Genomic DNA, 15,122 nt, shown 5'->3' on the forward strand with positions numbered 1-15,122 from the left:
TAACTATTCTGAAATCAAGTGTTTCCATATTACAGTACAATAAAGTTAAGAGTGTCTTACAACTTACATTAAGGAATAATTAAGTAATATCGCACAAACAAGAGTGAAGTCATGCTGAATATTCAATAAAACAGCACAATTGCATGTGATATTGCTTTTATCCAAAGTTCTAGAAGATCTCAGATCTCTACAACAGATCTCTACAAGAAATTAGACACAATTTCAGACACAATATGGGCAAATATGCATTGTGTTGCCATGCAATGCACAGACTAACAGCTTGTAGTAAGTGTAGTAACCTTTTCAATGTAAAGAAGTATTGCTAGAAATAGAATTTTATGTAGCGAACACAGACAAGCCTGTGTCCAATCAAATTAGTGGACTAGAATTAACTGTTGTATGAGCTATATGTGTATAATGTGGTTAATACTAGATATTGTTATGGATATAAAAAGTAAAATTTTAACCTAAAACTTCCTTTAGTATTCTGTTCTTCTTTTAGTATTCTACAAAAAATATGTTTTTAATGTTTAAGGGCAGCATGATAGAACAGTGGTTAGCAGTAAACCCTCACGGTTTGAGGGTAGGTTGTTCAATCCTAAGCTTACGTTACCGTCAATGCAGAGTTTGGTATGTGTCCATGTGGGTTTCCAACATGTTCTCTGGTTTCCTCCAACCTCCCAAAAACATGCTAGTAGGTGGATTGGTTACTGTGCAGAAGAATGTGCAAATGTTTGTGTCCTATGATAAGACTGGCATCCAATCCAGGGTGTATTCCTGTCTTGCACTCAGTGTTCCCGGGATCCACAGTGACCCTGACCAGAATAAAGTGCTACCTGAATATTGGATAAATGAACAAGTGCCCTTTGACTTCCATTATAATTGAACTTGAGTCATTGTGTTTTCTCAACATGTTAAAAGATGCAGTGGATAGAGTATAGGTAGGAGAATGGTGGAGTATTCCTTTCACTGCAATTTTGCATGAACCCTTTGCCCTCAGTTGCAAAACTTCTCTCTTTCTCCTTCTCTGACATACTCATGATCATTTGATTAGCATTGGACTTGCTTATATTTAATTTTTTTTTCTGACTGTCTATCTCATTTATCATTTTCTTTTATCCCTGTCTCACTCACATTGAACTTTGTGCCTCATCCTTCCCTACGGGTTCTTTCATGTCAATAAAGACTAAGTTTTTAATTCAGTCAGTTATTTCTCTCTCTCTCTCTCTCTCTCTCTCTCTCTCTTTCTCTCTCTCTTTATTTCATGTACACTCTTGAAAAGACCATGTTTCCCACTTACTCTATTCTCCCCACTGAAAAGATAAGTTTCCTATAGAACAAACTATATAAGGACTTTAAATATTTAACTTTAAATCCACTTTCCCCTCAAATTTGAAAAGTCCACAAAAGATTAGTTGTCACCCTTTTGGGATTACTGTGCCTCAGTAGTGTAGTTGCCTGTGACAGATTCTCTCTTAAAATTACTGTACTGTAAAAGGTACAGATTCCGGGCTGCAGTTTTGTACAGGAAGTACAACGCCAACGTATTACTAATTTGTTTGGTCTTAAGCCAACGTTTTCTGATTATTGCTCAGCTTCTATTTCCAAGGTCAGAAAAGAACTTGTGATATGCACTGATGTGCTTGGGGAGACTCGCCAAGATTATTCATCATAGAGGCAAGGATTTATGTGAGTTAAGTGAGTTGCTATTCATTTTTATGTTACTTGATAACCGAGAGTGAAAAGTGTTGAGTGCATGTACATAAGAGGATAGGCAAGGGAATAAGAGGTGCTGATTTGTATGGATATTCCAGCGCTATACCTCTTTATAAAGCATTAATTCAAACCTAGCCCTTTTTTTTTAAAATCACTTCTACTCTTCATTAGGTTACCACCTGCAGTGATGCAGAAAAAATAATAAAGGATTAGTGGTTAGGACTGTTGCCTCGTACCCCTGGGGTTGGGGGGTCGAATCCCTCCTCCCCCAGTCCAAAGACATGTTGTAGGCTGATTGGCATGTCCAAAATTGTCCGTAGTGTGTGAATGGGTGTGTGAGTGTGTGTGTGTGTGTGTGTGATTGTGCCCTGCAATGGACTGGCACCCCGTCCAGGGTGTCTCCCACCTTGTGCCCCAAGTCCCCTGGGATAGCCTCCAGGTTCCCTGCAACCCTGTGTAGGATAAGTGATACAGAGTGGATGGATGGATGGATGGATGGATGGACTATATGGCCCAAAGCATACAGCCACACCTGGGAGTGATGGTCAGGTGTCCACATACTTTTAGCTATAGTGTACAAGGGGTTACGCAACTATTAATTTGTACTAGTCAAACAGTATTTCAGCAAGCAGCAAATGATACGTCAAACTGCACTTCAATTAACAGCCATACAAAGACTACAAAGTACGAAGTTTCCAGCTTCAGTGCTGTTTAGGATACACTCTTAATGATGAAAATAAATATATAAGTGCAATCAATGTGCAAAATAATAAATCTGTGTAGAATATTACACTATTTAAGGATATACTAATCAATAAAAAGAAGTTGTGTGGATCAGCTGACATGGTTGATTCTGGAACTGAGAGTGTGCAGCATGGAAGCTCATGTCCGTCAACAAAGCTCTCCTGATAGCTCAGTCAGCCACCTTCCTTCAATGGAAGATGTCTACAGCAGCATTTGGGAGGTTTTTCCGCTGTGATCAGTATGCTCTTTTTGAACACTGGTCATGATGGAATTCAATGTGCCACAGTGCAAGAATTTTATTTAAATTTTATACAGCATAACTATGGGAGGATTTCCTTTGGAAGTGGATAGTAGTAAAAGTCAAATTAAAAGAATAGACCTGTGTACACCTCGACACCTCATATAAAATCATAATGTTTCATTAAAGCAGCACAACAACAACAACAAAAAAAGACTTTCCCCAACATAGTCTAATACAATTTGCAGTTGATTGCAGAATTGGCTTTGCCTAGTCTGAAATAGTTTCATTAGAATCACAAAAATAGGCTTGGATTTATTAACAGATTGGTGATTTACTCTGGTTGACCGAGAGGACACAGTTAAACGGTTTGTCTGTCTACATGAAGCCTGTTTTTTTTTTTTTTTGTCTATGCCATTAGCTCTCTGCCTCTGGCATGTGCTCTGTGTGCCATTAGGATAAACATGGCTGACCACTCTGCTTTAAACAGCTGCGAATAAGTGCCATTAAGCCATTATGGGAATTATGGGCATTAAGGCTGACTTTGGCTCTCTGATCTGATAGATGAGATCTGGAAAACGCCTGCTGATCTTCAGTCTCACAGGCAAACACGCACACTGGCCATAGTTGGGGTCAGGTTCACTCTTAATCATACTTTTCGAAAATTTGGCTGATGTATTATTGCGTAGTGGATTTTACATCACGTCAGAGTATAAGAGGCATCCTGGTAATGTCAGAAAAAAAATATGTCTGTAATTTAGATCTATGCCACATTTGGCTATAATTTAGCAATTTCTGTTTTCTGTGATGACTGTTCCTTTGACCGCTGAATGGAACGTGTGACTGGACCTCCTGTATCAGCTGATGTAGAAAGAATAGAATACATTTCATTTTGTTCTGTAAGTCACAGTGCATTATAAGAGCAAACGGATATGTTACAGCCAGAGAATTAGGGTATAATATCAGAATACTATATATAATTATTTTTTACATAGGTGTCATGTCATATTTAATATGAATATTTGTCAAACACTACAATGGAGAAGATTATAATGTTGGATGCATTACATACCATGCCACAGATATGAGGAATTGCACTCAGATTATTAATTATATAATTTTTATTTCAATTATTACATTATTACACTCTAATTAGCTGATTAACTTTCCAGGGACATAAATCCATCTCTTTTTGGATTAATATTGTTATGTCATAACACTGTTATATACATTTTATTCACTCTAATGCCTCACTGATGTATTAATTAATTAATTAATGACAATGATCTGTCTCTTTTGTGTTCAAAGCTCTTTGGATTTTCCCATGGTAATAGATGACAAGCGGATATTACATGTATGCAACCGTGTTTATATCTCAGGGAAACCGGACATGGCTAAACTTAATAATGAATTTTCTGCAGACAGAACGCAAATGAAATTTCTATTTTATTTTTTTTAAGGCAAGTTTGCATTTGTTTAAACTTTTAAAAAGGGGTGTCAAAAATTTTGGCACATATATTCTTGTGAGAAAACCCTCGTATTAAAAAAGTTGTTGTTAGAACAAAGATAAAGAGTTCTCACAGTTTGAGTGGAAAATTTGAATTATTGTGTGTAATGTTTATTTTATTTATCTGTTTTTTTAAGGCTTTAACTTTGTAACATGAGATAAAAATCCTTTTTTTGCACTTAACATTTCACAAGCCATTTCTCGCTCTGTGTGCAGTTTGCAGATAATTTCTTGAGTAATTTATCAGCATTGGGATAATGATCATAGTCACTGAGGGATTTTAATTTATTTGGCATGATTTCTTTGACACATGCTGCCAGTTATTCATGACAGATGTCCTTGCATAACCACAATGACTGGTGATTATTAGCATCGTGTTAGTTAAAGATTAAACAACGTTGCAAAAGAAACCAAGAATCAAGAAATGTTTAAACAGTTTTAAAATGTACAATAGGCATATTTATGGGAGATCATATTAAACTTATGTGTGTGCATTTGTGTAATCATGAATGTGTGCATGTGTTTGTGTGTGTGTGTGTGTGTGTGTGTGTGTGTGTGTGTGCACGCAGGTATGAGGATCTTGGTAAACCTGCTCCTGGACACCCTACCCATGCTGGGCAATGTGCTCCTGCTCTGCTTCTTCGTCTTCTTCATCTTCGGCATCATTGGCGTGCAACTGTGGGCGGGGCTTCTGCGCAACCGCTGCTATCCTGATAAGAATTTCACCCTGTGAGTTTGACCTTTCACCTCTGACCTGGGCTGTGTTGTCATGCATCATCACCATAACAAATTAAAGCTGATACTTGCTTCGTGATCGGATATGATCCGCTATGATTAATGCTTTTTTCTTCCCTTTAACCTCTGACCTCTATCTTCTGCTTTTAGTCTATTCCAAGGGCTTTTTAAGTTTCTGAGTAGCTGAATTACTTCAGGACATTCCACAAAATGTAGGGGTCAGCCAGATACTTTGTACGTATGTATGATGAAATGGGGAAGAACCATATTTTTTCCTGGTTTATGCTTCCTCAGAAATGTTTTATTATTTAGTTCAATTAATTTCAATGTACTAATATGTTGCATTTAGTAAATTATAACATTTTACAGTTTTAATTTAGTGGAAAGCCATTAAGTGTTTCAAGGCTTTAGAATTTAGAATATATCCTGACTTCATCCCCTTGTCTGTTATTATTATGATTTAAACCTTCCTCCTTGTCATTAGCTACAAGTTAATCTACAAAAAGAAACAGCACTGCTGTGTAGACCTAAAAGAGAAAATGGGCGGTTCCAACTTTAAATTATTTTAATGACAGTACCTATAGTTTACACCAGGGATCAGCAACTGGCGACCGCAGTCCAGATGTTCACACTGTAAGACATTTCAAGTAGGTTAAACCTAGAAACAAAAGTTCATGTGCTGCTTTAAAAACGTGAGTAAACTCAACTTGAAGAAAACTTTTGTTTCAACTGAAAGTCAATTCAAGACAATAACTTCAAGTCAAGACAATGTTTTATTTCAAGACAATAGATTAATACAATAACTGATCAAGACAATAGATTAATAGTTTCATTTTCGAAAAGTTCAATATCCAAAACTTGTCATGACAACTGACATGACAAAAGAGAAGAAGATTAAATATTTCAGTGAACTGATCCAAGACCTTGAGAAGATACTCTGGAAGACTATAAATGTATAAACGTATAATAAATACCTAGCTTGGTTCACGAATGGCGCAACTGAAAAGTGTTATTGTTGAGAGTTTGAATCCTGACAACTTCACAACCATTTGTAGCTGAGAGCCAAGGGAGGGGCATACTCTCTCTCTTCTGTCAATCACAGTGACGCTAGCTAATTGAGAGCTCACGTATGTGGAAGAAGGCAGATAGCGCTTTCCTCCAATTGTCACACTGCCCTGTGACGTAGCACGAGTGGCAGTTGGAAAAGATGATTCCTTCTTTCTTGGAGGAAGAACATGGTAGTAGTTGTATGATATGGAAGAGTTGGCTGGTGGGTGGGACTTACATGCATCATATGCATTTATGTAAAATATTTACCTAAAGAACCTCAAAAGACCAGAGACTAGCTACAGGGCTAGAGACATTAGCTTAGTTATGGAAGAGTTTTCATAGACTTTCATAGATTTTTCATTTTATTTGCCATCTTTGGTCTCTTTAGCACACTGCCAGCATTGTTTTTAAAAACAGTCAATGACAAAAAGACAATTGAACGAAGAATTAGGCTGTGCATGTGGTCTCCCTGCATCAAACTCAAAATAGATATGCATCATCTATTGAGAGTCGGTGGCACTAGTCAATAGTGGTAACAAAACAAACTAAGAAATGAACCATAACCATTTCGAATGGTGTTATTCATAGCCATAAACTAATCATTAGTGGTTACGTATTAGAAGGACTGTCATGTTAGTTACTTATCTCAGTGTTTGTAAGGAAGTTTATGGAATTGGACCTTTACAATTTTTAAATGAATACATCAACTAATGCATATTAATGACTAGTAGGTACTTTCAGGGAAGAGTTGGAGAAGCACAGAAAGGCCATTTATAAAAAACGTATTATAAATACAGCACATAGCCATTTTTAAGTAGTTTTTTTTTTACATCAGTAATAACCCTGTTCTGCCAAACATTTAGAGTTGAATCTTATGGTCTCTTTTGTGCTCTTTGTATCCAATTCCGTACTTTTTTTTGTGACTGCAAAAAGCAAAAGAAAAGTTACGAGCTGTGTCACTCTGACCAGGAGTCTAGCACACACAGAGACACACACACCAAGTAAGTGAACTTTATTTAGTCATTGAGGGAAAAAAGCATTATAAGAACTGAACCTTGGTCCTAAGCTTAGAGTCCCTCAGCTCAGCCTCTTCATTTCTTTTTCTCTCTCACATGGCTGGAGAGCTCTCTTGGAAAGTGGAAAATAAAAAAAGGAGCATGCAGTTCTCAGTCAATTCAGGTACATTCTGCCTTATTCCAAAAATCAATATGATTTAAGGAAACACACTTCAGAAGATCGAGACCGATAAGGAGCAGAGAGGAAAAAATGCACTTTATCGCACTGGATTAAATAGTCTTGGAAAGAAAAAAAAGCTTTTGCTGTTGGTTTCCTTAACACTAAGCACAGTTATACAACTTATGCCACAAGGCTGTTAAATGCTCGATTCTGATTGGTCAGAAGGAGCTGATTAATTATCTATCAGCAGCTCTTATAGTAGCTTTGTCCTATGGTTTATATTAATGTGCTTGTTCTTAAATGTTAACGAATCTATAGTAACAACTTATACAGCAACGTAAGTAATTGTACATATGGAGATTTTTTAAATTTAGCTATCTTGAAAGGAGTCTTCGGTGTCAGCGCTTTGTAACAGAGCTCAAGCTGTAACTTTGAGTTGATTATTAAAAGAAAGGCTGTTGGGGGAGCAACTGTTAACATAAGAGATACCAGGAACTAACTTGTTCCTGGATGTTCCACAACATTGAATGTAATTATAAATGGATAGAAATTAAATTCTTAGATTCTTTAATTAAAAAGAATTGTAATTGTTGGCAAAATGTTATACAAGGGGAATAAAACACTTCAGGATGTAATCATTCATATGAAAAAAGTTTTAAAACTTTTAATTCACAAAAAGAGAATTAAGCACTGAATATTTTCTGGATCTCTAACTAGATGAAGAATGAGCTCACGCTTGGAAAATATTAAAACGATTACATCCTGATGGAAAAATATTTAATTGAAATCATTACACCAATTCCTATTAAAAAGTAAGATAATGTAGTTTTGTTTCTCCAGCAGAGTGAGCAGTGCATGGTGATTTATTTAGAAACTGCTATTTAGCTGATTAGCAGATGAGCTGTTAGCTAGTTATGACTTTCTCCTTTCTAGCAACTGTTGTGTACAGTGTCCCAAAAGTCATATTGCTTTTCCCGTTTCCTCAACAACTATTACTTGTTCATAAATTCAATTACAAGTCTTCAGTGTTAGGGATGCGTATAATGTTCGACTTCATCAAAAAGGTGTCTCAGCATGTCCCCAAATGAGGCGCTGCTGATTTGCATGAAGATTTGGAGGAACAGATAAACAAACAACAGCGTGATGAAGTCTCCGACCCCGGGGTGTTGGAAAATGAAAGAACAAACTTACTAACAAAGTTATTAAGGGCATGAGAATTCATATAAAATGCCTCATTTTACTGGCTGTTCCTCAAATTATGACAGGATAGACACCACAAGCATGGCTGCTGGCTGAATCCCGTCACTCCTCTAGACTTCAATGCATAGACGTCTATCTCTGTCAATACACTCCTCAGGGGAGATGCGACAAATATTTTCCCTAGAGAATATATTTCTAATTGCATTGTATTTCAAGAATGCTCGCTCTCTCTGTCTCGCTCCTGCTTCCTCCAGACGAAGTGCTTCTATTTAACCTTCTCTCAGAGCTCAATAAAGCGTGATTATAAATCTAAATTTGAAAAATGCAAATCACTTTCTTAGTCTAACCTACCATTTCATAAAACCTCTCTTTCCTCTCGTTGCCCAGGTTTCATCAATATTACAAGCCTCATTCTCTTCCTCTGCAGTTCCCATGCCAACAATTGGTTTGTAGCTGTATACCATATGATATGTGTGGATCTGAGACCCTGCATTTTGTTCTTTCACATCTCTTTATTTACATATATTTGATATTTTAGAGTGCTAGGTCAGCCATAGAAGTAGCGTATGGAGTATATTAGGGTTAAGTGCCTTGCTGAAAGTGGGAGATAATATGATTTGGTCTGGTGCCTTAGTGTCTCTGGATTGGGTTCATTTGTTTTTCTGAGTCGTTCATGATGTTAGCCTAAAGCCTGATGCTTTCACTGCTGCTTCCACGCATCTCTTCTGATAAAACACTAGCAAACAAGTTAAAGTATACCTGTTAGGAATGTAACTGAATATGAATACATTATTTGCAGTGAATGTGTTCTAAACAGATACAATTACAGATATGAATAAGAGGTGCACTATTCATTTTTAGGAAGCTTGCCAAAAAGGTTCACAGGGCATCTGGATTAGAGGTGTGCATCTAGACTGGGATCCCACAGAAGACAACAAAAAAGTAGGAGCCGTAAAAAAAAAAAAAAAAACATTTAAAAAATGCTTTATTAAATGTAAATACACAGCTTAGAGAGTCTTCAGCAATGTTAAATGTATTTATTAATTTTGTATTTCTTTTAATTTGTTTTTTTTTTGTTCCCACCCACCAGCCAGTTCTCCCCATCATATGACAGCTACCAACCAAGTTAGCTGAAGGCTAACACATGCTTCATCTGCAGCCAGCCAACTGCATTTTTTCAAAATGCTGCTCATGCTGCGTCACAGGGCAGTGTACTGTATCGCACTCTGAGGAATGTGCTATCCGCCTTCTTCCGCATACCTGAGCTCACATACTCCCACGATTGGTTAGTGTCGCTATGATTGACAGGGGAGAGAGAGAGTACGATGTCCCTCCTACCCTTGAGCGTGGATGGTTTTGCTCTCCAGGACTCTCGGCCATGGATGTCTGTGGCATCATCAGAATTCAAACTTGCAATCTCCATACAATAGGGTGAAAACTTTCCTGTTGCACCCTGTTTTTAATTTAATTTCCTCTGTTGGACCCCATAAAGGTTCTAACATGGTTCTAAGTAAAATATAGACCTACATTCTAGCATTTAGTAGGAAAAAAGTAACAATTTCTCCAGGCAGCACTCATCATTCCCTGATTTAACAAACCTGATTAAGCTCCTCAGCTAATTACAGTCAAGTCTTTCATGAGATCATTTGGGTATTTAGAGCTGCGAAACACCCCAAATTTTCAGGATCGGTGTGTGAAAGGATCTATGAAATCCTTTCAATTTCTAGAGTGCTGTTTGCCTTTAAAGGCTGTATTTCACTTTATTTGAGCTGCATTGTTGTTGAGTTTGAGTGATACATTTTTTTAAAGGATCATTCATATGCCTCTCTAGTCTTTGTATGTCACAGATTTGTAATTGGCACTGTTTTAGAGACCAGATCTGTTTTTTTTCTCCTTTGATCAGTGAATTTGCTGCTTTCTGAATAAAAAAAAGCAGCATCTTTGTAGCTGTAGATCAAATGCCATTAGGTTGAATCGTGCTTATCTTGACATGATTTGCATATAGCTTTCAGTTGCTGACACCTGTGCTTTGAGGTGCTGCTTTTGTTCGGTTTTCATCTGTAGATGACGTGCGCTGTAATCCAGTTCTGATCAACGTGTTTAATCTGCTGTCTGATCTCTGATCCCATCTCTTCCCAAAATCTGATAAAAAATACAATATTTCAGGAGCACAACAAAACTCCTTTATAGTGGCAAATCATACAGAATATATTTGAAAAATGTTTTTATAAGGTAAGGTCAAATGTAAGATGGATTTAAGTGGATTGTACACAATAAACACTGAAATACACAGTTTTCTAATGATGGATTCCAATAAGTCACAGTTAACTGACACTTTTCGCACTTCAGGCAGTCCATGTACATACTAGTTAAAAGAATGGTGCGGTTTATTATCTTTCCATTGGTCATTTAGGTGGCTTCTGCTATGGGTAGGTAGGTTTTTGCTTACAGAACATCCCATATAAAGAACAAACTGAAAACCAAGAAGAGATACCTGTTTTCATTGGACAGCAATGATACATATTTGAAAATACCTGCTTTATATCTAGATTGTCATCTAGTAGTTGTCCTCAGTTGTAAGGGTTTATTTAAATCATTTAAATCATGTTTAATTTGGATAAATCATCAGCTTCATTACCCTAAGAAGTTGGAACATTCATTCATTCATCTTTATCCTGGCATTTTATCCTGGTTATGGTCATAGTAGATCTGGAGCCTTTCCCCAGATCACTTGGTGTGAGGCAGGAATACACCCAGGATGGGATGCTAGTCAATCACAGAGCACAGCTGGAACATATGACAGAGATGTATTTGTGGAGATTGTAGTACTCTAATGGCCCTCCAGTTCTTTGCAACCCCCTGAGCAAGCACGGTAATGGTGATGATGATTGATGGCTCTGGAGGGGTGCACAGTAAGGCATATGCTAATCAGAATATATAGTCTACATCTGAATCTTTAATACAGGTACAGAGTTACGAACAGGGTATTACAGTGTGTGGGGTTGGGAAGGATAGTGCAACTGACTACCCAGGGCTCCTAGGCAGAGCAGATCCTCAAGAAGCCAGGGTTAAAAACTTGTTCAAGAAAAGTGGAAGGGAGCCCACAGAGACCACATAAATATATGGACCAAAAACTTATTTGGAACACGCCTGACTATGAACCACTGTTTATATTTCCTTCCATTTCATCTTTTATTCCCTTTGGCAAAGTTTGGGGAAGTGGTAGCTCTGAGCACTCTTAAAAAAAGTTTCAACTAGAATCCTAAAAACTTTCTTAGTTTGTTCCTGTGGGGGAACCTACAATAGTTCTTTGTAGAAGCCAACAACAGAGTGTTTCCATCCTAGAGTAAGACCACTCTATGAAAATTCATTTGTTCATTTGTCTTCAGTAACCATTTTATCTTGGTCATGGTTACAGTGGATCAGGAGTCTATCCCGGGAGCACTGGTCGCAAGGCAGTTATACATCGTGATTGTGGACACCAGTCCATTGCAGGGCACCTTCCACACACACATTCACATACTCATTCACACCAAGGCTCAATTACCTTAAGAACCTTTAACTATCCACCAAACCACTCAGTACCCTGTATGAGTAAACAAAACGGTCATTCATTCTTCCAATCATAAAAACCCTGGGCAGTCTGAACAGGATGTCAGTCCACCCCAGTAAATGAAAAGTTGTGGGTGTGAATTCCAGAACTTCCAGAGAGCAACTTTTGAGCCCTTGAACAAGGCCCTTAATCCTTGGTATCATAGATGTACTGTAGGCTTAGATTAGATCCTGCCTCACTTATAAAAGCATCTCCTAAATGAATACCTATAAATCACCTGAAAAATAAGGGTTCTACGTATTTTGCTGGTCTCATTGCTATGTGAGGTTGGTGAGGGCTTTAGCTTCTATCTGGAAAGGAATTATGAGAATCATTGTACTGCTTGGGCAGCGGCACCTTTTACTTTGGTGGAATCAAGTCTTTCTTTTTTCTGTCAAAAGATTGAAATGAAAAATGGAATTCGCCATGTCACAGTAATTTCTTGGTCAAATGCAATGGGGCAAAAAAAAATCATTTTTTTCCCATTATAGTAGAAAGCTGCTCAGCTATGTGGGATCCATTCTAACACATCAGCTCCTGGTTCAAGTGCAATCCTAGGGGGGTAGTTGTATTGGTATTTCACAAAACTAGCCTCAACTCAGGGGCTAAAGACTAACTCTAGAAGCATTTGCTTGGGTGTCTGGGTTTAATGAAGCAGAAAGCATAAATGGGGCTGTAGTCATTCATGCTGTGGTGGTGTGTGTCTGGAGCAAAACGTTGCTAGAAGTTTGTGATATGCCACTGCATTAATCTCTCTCTCTCTTCATTTCCATTTGTCTAGCCTGTATTTCACAGTGTGAGGGCAATGTGGCAGTGAAGGGTCTGATGGGTAAATTGTTGTTCTGACCTTGATGTGTCTTGTGTAATGGTCACGATGGAGTACAATATGTGAGAAGATGGATGAAGATGTGGGCATATGTGTGTTTGTGAGATCCCGGGGGATCTAAAGAGACGTCAACCCCAGTGTCATTTGAAAGGTCTCACTGTCTTAAGGGTAACTTTGAATCAAAGCAGTCTAAAGTTCACTGCAATTATGTAGGCAAGTGTGTGTCCTGTTCTTGCTGTCCTATTCTTGAACCACTAACATTTCACCACAAGTGTTTTTTTTTTTTTTTACACTTACTTACAATGCTAGGTATGTATTTACAGTTACCTCCACACTGGATTTGTACTTCCTTCCTTTCCTCCTTCCTTTATTTATTTATTTATTTATTTATTTATTTTTAAGATAATCCCTTTCTGGATGCAATCCTGATACTTAACACACAAAACAACCTATACGCAGTCCTGAAAAACGTCTGATTAAATCATGTATAATGCATTTTCTAAAATTTTGAATATTTTCTGCCATTGCCAAAAAAAAAAAAAATTGCATCCTGCCAAAATGCTTTTAGATTTTACAGGGCTTTGCTTGACACAATTTGCATATAGATTTCAATTGCTGTGAATTGTTCTGCTGCTTTTTTGCTCTGTCTCTAGTTATGTATGGTCTAATCCAGCCTGATCACTGAGTTCCTATATCTTGATTGATTTGTGTCTGTTCGTGTCATAAATTCAGAGTCTCATCTTGTGTGATCAAGATTCAAGATTCAAGATTTTTATTTGTCACATACATAGTTATATACAGTATATAACTTGCAGTGAAATGAGAACCTGGCCTACTGCTCTTTAGACTGTGCATAAAAAAATTAGAATGGATAAGAAATAAGAAATAATAAGAAATAAGATAAGAAATAAGAAATATGAAATATATGTACAGGAATGTGCAAAAAGGGGTATACAAAATAAGCAGGGAATGTGCAAGAAATGGACGTACAAAATATGCGAGTATGTTACGTGTAGTAAAAATACAAGGTGCAAAGTGCAGTCTGGGAGTGTCAGTGGAGTGCGGAGTGACTGAAGAGTCTTATGGAGTCCTAAGGGATCTGTATGGTGGACAGATCTTTATGGAGTCCTAAGGGATCTGTATGGTGGACATGTCCGTGTTGAGGAGTCTGATGGCCTGAGGGAAGAAGCTCGTCCTGAGCCACTCAGTTTTAGCCATCAGACAATGGAAGTGCTTGCCTGATTGCAGCAGCCTGAACAGACAGTTCCCGGGGTGGGTGGAGTCCCTGATGATTTTGAATTTTCCATTTGAATTAGTAATATAACTTCAAATCTATAAACCGTTCTCTTTACCTCCTTTTCTGTCCCCTCTATCTGTGTAATGGTTGCATTCTTATATATTCACATATGAGCGACAGATTCATCGAAAACAGTCTTGTTGTTTATTTTGTCTGTCTTGTCTGGAACAGAAATGTAACACTGTCCTGTTTGGGTGGATGTCTGTTGTTTTGGTAGAATTAATCAAAAGATGGAAATATATATATAAAAAAAAAAAAAACGCTTTACCTCATGAGAATAAACCAGCAGTGATGTATAAAGTTTGTATAAATTTTGCTAATGGCATGAGGACATAAAGAACATTCTAATGATTTAATAAACACGAATTGTTTTTCATTAATAATTTACATAGTGACTGAAGAGTGACCTCAAATGTCAAAATATCGTTGAAAAAAGGGGGAAAAAATAGTGAACGTAGTTTTCTTCTTCCCATGATCTTCCAAAAAAATTTGGATGATGCAACTTCCTGTTAAACATATAAAGATATTTTAAATGGCAATTGATGTGCATGTTTCAGATAAATAATTTAAAACTTTAATAAACGGATGATAGTTAATCACATTTTATTACTTTCCACCCTGTTGCTCATATACAAGCAAAATACAATTCCTTATCAGCAAAGAAGTCTTGTAAAAATGATGGTGTTGCTTGAAATAGATTAAGATATTTTATTCAAATGGTTAAATTTCTGTTTTCTTAGGTTGAAAAATGGTCAAAAATAAAGTATCATTGTTACTGGAGATAAATGGGCTTGGCAGAGGTAACACCATTTGCCTCCTCCTCATCCAGATGTTTTCTACTGACGATTTTTCATAAAGGGATGTGTTTTTTTTTGTTTTTTTTGGAGAACTGTGTTAATGGACAAATAAATCACACATTGCAGATTTCTCTCCAAGTCTGGTACCCATTTTCGTGTGCAATGACAGATTGTTTTTAAAACTGTTGTGTAATACGGCTTCCAAGTTGTGCTAATGCAATTAACCTATGAAATGAGCCTGAAA

At 37.2% G+C, this 15,122-nt stretch overlaps 1 protein-coding gene across 1 annotated transcript in view; it reads left to right on the forward strand.

The window, feature by feature from the left end:
- cacna1ia (calcium voltage-gated channel subunit alpha1 Ia) overlaps positions 1–15,122 on the forward strand; it is a 116,309-nt gene that overhangs the window by 27,136 nt on the left and 74,051 nt on the right. The window contains exon 4 of the mRNA XM_034300618.2: positions 4,775–4,934. Within this exon, the coding sequence (XP_034156509.2) occupies positions 4,775–4,934 (160 nt within the window). The remainder of the gene's footprint in view (positions 1–4,774; positions 4,935–15,122) is intronic.

This window comes from Pangasianodon hypophthalmus, chromosome 2, assembly GCF_027358585.1.
Source record: "Pangasianodon hypophthalmus isolate fPanHyp1 chromosome 2, fPanHyp1.pri, whole genome shotgun sequence".
Taxonomy (NCBI): domain Eukaryota; kingdom Metazoa; phylum Chordata; class Actinopteri; order Siluriformes; family Pangasiidae; genus Pangasianodon; species Pangasianodon hypophthalmus.